The sequence below is a fragment of the Nicotiana tomentosiformis genome, chromosome 8 (genome assembly GCF_000390325.3).
Source record: "Nicotiana tomentosiformis chromosome 8, ASM39032v3, whole genome shotgun sequence".
NCBI lineage: Eukaryota > Viridiplantae > Streptophyta > Magnoliopsida > Solanales > Solanaceae > Nicotiana > Nicotiana tomentosiformis.
Window position 1 is genome coordinate 111,957,496 of NC_090819.1, and position 6,000 is coordinate 111,963,495.

The 6,000-nt window shown below is 42.5% G+C and overlaps 2 protein-coding genes across 2 annotated transcripts; both read left to right on the plus strand.

The window, feature by feature from the left end:
- Positions 1–2,800: 2,800 nt before the first annotated feature.
- Positions 2,801–3,664, plus strand: LOC138897998 (uncharacterized). Its single transcript, XM_070184029.1, has one exon. It carries the CDS (start codon positions 2,801–2,803, stop codon positions 3,662–3,664), a length of 864 nt encoding a protein of 287 aa, XP_070040130.1.
- Positions 3,665–5,153: 1,489 nt separating this feature from the next.
- On the plus strand, positions 5,154–5,744 carry LOC138897999 (uncharacterized). Its single transcript, XM_070184030.1, has one exon. The coding sequence runs from the start codon at positions 5,154–5,156 to the stop codon at positions 5,742–5,744; it is 591 nt and encodes a 196-aa protein (XP_070040131.1).
- The last annotated feature ends 256 nt before the right edge of the window (positions 5,745–6,000 follow it).

A 6,000-nucleotide genomic window follows, 5' to 3' on the forward strand; every position in this document is an offset into this window, starting at 1 on the left:
CTTGTGCATGCCTCTTCATGAGTTTGTTCTTTTGATATTTTGTACTCTCTTTTATATAGTGGATTGCTCATCTCCGCCTGTGGACATAGGTCAATTGACCGAACCACGTTAAATGTTTGTGTCTCTTTTGGTATATTTATTTTATGTTTTCTGAATTATCATCGTTGAATGTTTGCTTTACTAGCTTTCGCATGACACTTGATTTTTTCGAACCTAACACAATTGTGTCCTATTCTAAATATTGGGTCCTGCTCTAACTCTTACGATAGTGTGCGGGTTGCACATGCCTAATTTGCCCAGTAGACTATGAAATTCTTAAACTCCATTGACTTTGTTAAAAAGCAGCCAACTGATGATGTTTACTAAAAACACAAGTGACTAAATCTTCTGAGGTTATGCGTTCACCTAAAAAAAAATTGATTTTAATACATGTAGGTGCATACCATGTGTGAGGCAACTTGATTGTCACAAAACAATCTAATAGCTGTCACCTGTAGTACATGTAAGGCTTGTAAGCTAAGAGAGCTATCAACAATAAGATTCACTTATATTACATTCTTTTAATCTAATATTTAGTTTGTATTGAAAAATCCAAACCCACTAATTAATTAATAGTTGGACGCCCATAATAGTTTCGTTGATAAAATCAAGGTTCTTATACATAGTCTCACATAACAATGCTATATCGGAGATGATCCCCCCTTGAGACTTGAAACAAAAAATTTTATGTTCGGGATATTGCTTATGGGTATTGTATAGGATGAAATATGATATGACACGTGGTCATCTAAAGGAAAGACACGTGACACCCTAGACGGGAATGGCCGCAGACCGAACACATCCATTCTGCTTGTCACCGGAAGGGATAACGTTCATAAAGGTGTATTAAATGCTCTGCGCCTGGTAGTATTTAATAAGGAATATTCTGCAGCATTAAGAGCGACAGTCCGTTACAGAGAATTTGGCATTTATATTCACCGTTACATCTTCATCAATGATCCTCATAATCGACATTAAAGGAGGGCACGATCCTAGGACCTCCTTCCCTAGACACAGCTATAAATAGTGAGCCCAATTATCATTGTAGAGGATACGGGTTTTCTGGCTAAACTTACACTGCATTCTATACAAAGCTTAATATAATTTTACTTTTTCGCTTTTTGATCTCATCATTGTTGTACCCGAAAACCTTGTTTTCGGAACTATCATCTCTGCTCTTTCATCTATATTTTAAGGCTAAGTATTGTACATTTCTTCAATTATCGCATTATTTCAGGATCAAATTAGTTTACTTGTCTAAAAATCACGTATAAATTCAACTGTACCATTTTACGGGTAACAGTTTGGCGCCCACCGTGGGGCCTTGACAGCCATTCAATTAAATTGATCCTTACTTTTTTTGCTAACGTGATTTGATTATTTTGTCTTAGAAAAAATCACAAAAAATGGAGATAACACTGTTAACAACACGTACAACCCCGAAATTCGAGGGGATCAGACTCATTTCGAGGATTCAATCAGTGACACCCGCAATGGGGGAAATGATGTCACGTCGGTGCATGACAGGCAGAAAACTCGACAGGTTCGGAAGATAACTCCCGATGATGCTGATGAGGAGCATGTCGTGAATGCAGTGAGGGTCCTGCAAGAGCAACAGACGATCATTCTAGGCCATCTCACGCGGTAAGATAAGGTTGTGACAGAGCTGAAACATGCACTATTGGGGGCTTCGAATAATGAAAACAGACAAGATCCAATTCCTCCTGGTGTTCCAGCAAACCAAACAACACAGAGAGTCGACAACAAAACTCCCGTGGGTAAAGTTGGCTCCGACGGGGCTGGGGGGAACGGACCCGGTCTCAACAACGAGATCGACCCATTCAAGAATGAACTTTTACGATTTTTGAGGGAAGTAAACGCCCACATGGACTAGATCCCAAGTGCACCACCAGTATTGAAAGGCCCGGACTCGAAAAAGTATACTCAATTGCCGTATAAGCCGAGTGCGGTGCCAGAACTAATCACAAAGCGGTTCAAAATGCCTGAAATGCCATAGTATGATGGACTTCAGACCCGCATGAGCATATTACCACCTACACAACGACGGTAAAAGGAAATAATTTAGCTCCTCACGAAATTGAATATGTGTTGTTAAAGAAATTTGGAGAAACTCGAGCATTCCATAGATTCCTTTGATATGCTAGCGGATTCTGTCATGAAGGTTCATGTCGAGGCCAGAAAAGTACAAGCTCGGAAGGCCGACATATTCAGGATCGCACAAGGAAAATCCAAATTATTATGAGACTTTGTTATCCGATTCCATAAAAAATGAATGTTGCTCCCGGCTGTTCCAGATGAATGGGTAGCTAAATCATTCACCAAAGGATTGAATCCAAGAAGCTCAGACACTTCCCGGAAGCTGAAGGAGAGTCTGCTTGAGTTTTAATCAACAACTAGGGCAGATGTCCACAACCGGTACGAGTCAAAGATAAGGATCAAAGATGACCAGGTCGGTTCTACATCATCGGCCAAGGGACGGGAGAAGAGCAGAGAAAAATTAAAGGAACACTATGACGCGAACATACAGACTTTGAGGGGCCGGTTTTTGCCTTACGAGCAGCCCGAAGGCTATGGCAGAAACGTTCGGGCAGCAAACAAGTTCATCGTTAATAGAGGGACCGTTCGTGGTTGAAACTATAGATCGCTTCAAGATAAAGAGAAGTCGGGGTATCGGGATCCTTCTTACCCCAAGTTATCGGAATATAACTTCAACGTCAGTATAGTGTATTTGGTGCCAGCCATGAGAAATATTAAAGAAGCACGATTCCCGAGACCTATGAGATCTGATTCCAGCCAGAGGGATCACAACTTATGGTGTGAATACCATGGGATGAACGGACACCGAACAGGGGACTGCCGACACCTCCGGAAAGAGGTGGCAACACTATTGAAGAATGGTCACCTCAAAGGATTCTTGAGTGACCGAGCTAAGAATAATTATGGTCTTAACAGAGACAACGCGGAATCTTCAAAAGCAGGAGAAGAACCCCCACGCCAAATGATCAATATGATCTTCGGAGGGAATGAGATTAACGGGGTCACCTTTTCGGGAGCGAAGAAAACGAAAGTATCAATAACTCATAGTAAAAGACTCCGGGAAGACGATATCACTTTCACGGAGGAGGACACAGACGGATTGCTGTTACCACACAAAAATGCACTGGTAATTTCTTTAAATGTGTTGGATTTTAAGATTAAGTGTGTTCTAGTGGATCCAGAAGGTTCGGCTAATATCATACAATGGAGAGTATTGGAGCAAGCTAAACTCACCGGAAGCATTATTCCGGTAACAAAGCTTCTCGTTGGATTCAACCTTGCGAGCGTGACGACCCCGGGAGAGATTTTGCTGCTCACGAACGCTGAAGGAGTAATAAAAACAACTCTCTTTGAAGTAGTAGATGTTGACATGAGATACAATATCATCCTGGGAAGTCCATGGTTACACGGGATGGAAGTTGTACCCTCAACATATCACCAATTGTTGAAGTTTCCAATGCCCGAAGGAATCAAGCAGATAAAAGGTGATCAACCGGCAGCAAGAGAGATGAATGCAATTTCGGTTTCCAGTAGCAAAGGGAAGGAGCGCACGACAGAGCAATTATAGGAACCGGCACCTATTCCCGAGCTAGAAGAAGTTAGCCCGGGAGCAGAGTCATCAGAACATTATCTGGTACCAAGATATTTCCAAGTTCTAGAAGAGACGAACGCAACGCAGTCCACAGCGGAGGAACTGGAGCAAGTTGCATTGTTCGAAGAATTCCTAGAAAGAAAATTCCATTTGGGGATAGGACTGCACCCGAAGCTCAGGTCTAGTTTTATTGAATTCTTTATATTTAATGTCGATTGTTTTGCATGGTCGCACAAGGATATGACATGTATCCCGACGGAAGTAGCCGTGCACAAGTTGAGTTTTGATCCCAACGTACCTCCGGTAAGACAAAAGAAATGCCCTATTGCCGAGGCCAAGAATAAATTCGTCAAAGAAGAGGTAACCCGCTTGCTTAATATCGGTTCGATCCGAGAGGTAAGATATCCGGACTGGCTAGCCAATGTAGTAGTAGTTCCGAAGAAGAACAATAAATTTTGCATTATAAAGACCTTAATAAGGAATTCCCGAGAGACTCGTTCCCACTACCAAATATCGATCAAATGATTGATGCCACGGCAGTGCACGAGTTAATGAGTTTCCTCGATGCTTATTCCGGGTACAACCAAATCAAGACGAACCCGGAAGATCAAGAAAAGACTTCGTTTATAACGAATTTTGGTACATATTGTTACAATGTGATGCCCTCCGGGTTGAAAAACGCCGGAGCCACTTATGAACGGCTGGTAAAAAAGATGTTTGAAAAGCAAATAGGAAAGACTATAGAAGTTTATATACACGATATGCTCGTTAAGTCTTTGAATGCAGGTGACCACCTTAAGCATTTGCAAGAAACATTCGACATCCTGAGGAAGCATAACATGAAACTTAATCCCGAGAAGTGCGCCTTTGGGGTCAGTTCTGGTAAGTTTCTGGGATTTCTGGTCTCATAAAGGGGAATTGAGGTAATCCCCGACAAAATCAAGGCCATAAAGGATATCCCGGATCAATTGTCGACTGTAAAAGAAGTCCAAAGGCTCATAGGAAGATTAGCAGCTTTGAGCAGGTTCATTTCCCGGTCGTCAGAAAAATGTCATCGCTTCTTCACATTGCTCAAAAAGAAAAATAATTTCGAATGGACACCGGAGTGCCAGCAAGCTCTGAGGGACCTGAAGAAGTACTTATCAAGCCCTCCATTGCTCTCAAAACCAAAAGAAGGTAAAATATTGCTAGTCTACCTCGCGGTTTTAGAAGTTGCGGTAAGTGTAGTTTTAGTCCGAGAGGACAAAGGTACGCAATTTCCCATTCATTACACTAGCAAAATTTTAACGGGAGCAGAAACTTGCTACCCACATTTGGAAAAACTGGTGTTAGCTCTCGTAGTCTCCGCTCGAAAGCTGAGGCCCTACTTCCAAGGCCACTCGATAGCTGTGGTGACTAATTTTCCTTTGCAAAACATCTTCCATAAACCCGAGCTCTCGGTAGATTGGCCAAATGGGCCGTCGAAATGAGTGAGTTCGACATAGAATATAAATCAAGTACTGCAATTAAGTCACATGTCTTGGCTGACTTCGTGGCCGATTTCAGTCCTGCACTACTTCCTCTGGCGACCAAAGAGGCAGTAATAGTATTAGAATCGACATCGGGGCTTTGGACTTTATTTACGGATGAAGCTTCTAAAGTAAAAGGGTCTGGACTCGGAATAGCCTTAATCACTCCTTTGGGGGAAACCTTAAGGCAAGCCATCAGAACGATCCTTTTAACTAACAATGAAGTAGAGTACAAAGCTTTGATTGCAAGGCTCGAATTTGCCCGGGGACTTGATTCCAAGGTTATTGAAATCAAATGTGACTCACAGCTGGTGGTAAATCAGGTCTACGGGATCTTTGATACCAAAGAAGAACGTATGCAACAATACGTGGTAAAGGTCCAAGTTCTTTTGGCACGATTATGGGAATGGTCAATTACTCATATCCCGAGTGAGGATAACGCAAAAGGGGATGCATTAGCTAACTTAGGATCGTCGACAGAAGGGATCGGAGTCCGGGACGGTAGTGAAACTGATGAACTCAGTCCTGGATACGAATGGTTACTATAAGGTAAATTCGACTAGTCTGGTCTGGGACTGGAGAAATGAAATAATCGACTATCTCGAGCACGGGAAGTTTCCCAAATACCCCAAAGCATCACGGGCGTTACCCGCCAAAGCTGCATGTTATAACTTCAAGAGAGGCCAATTGTATAGAAAATCCTTCCAAGGCCCGCTGGCCCGGTGCTTAGGAGCGTCAGAAGCTAATTATGTCATGAGAGAAGTCCACGAAGAGAGATGCGGCAATCACTCGGGCGCATATATT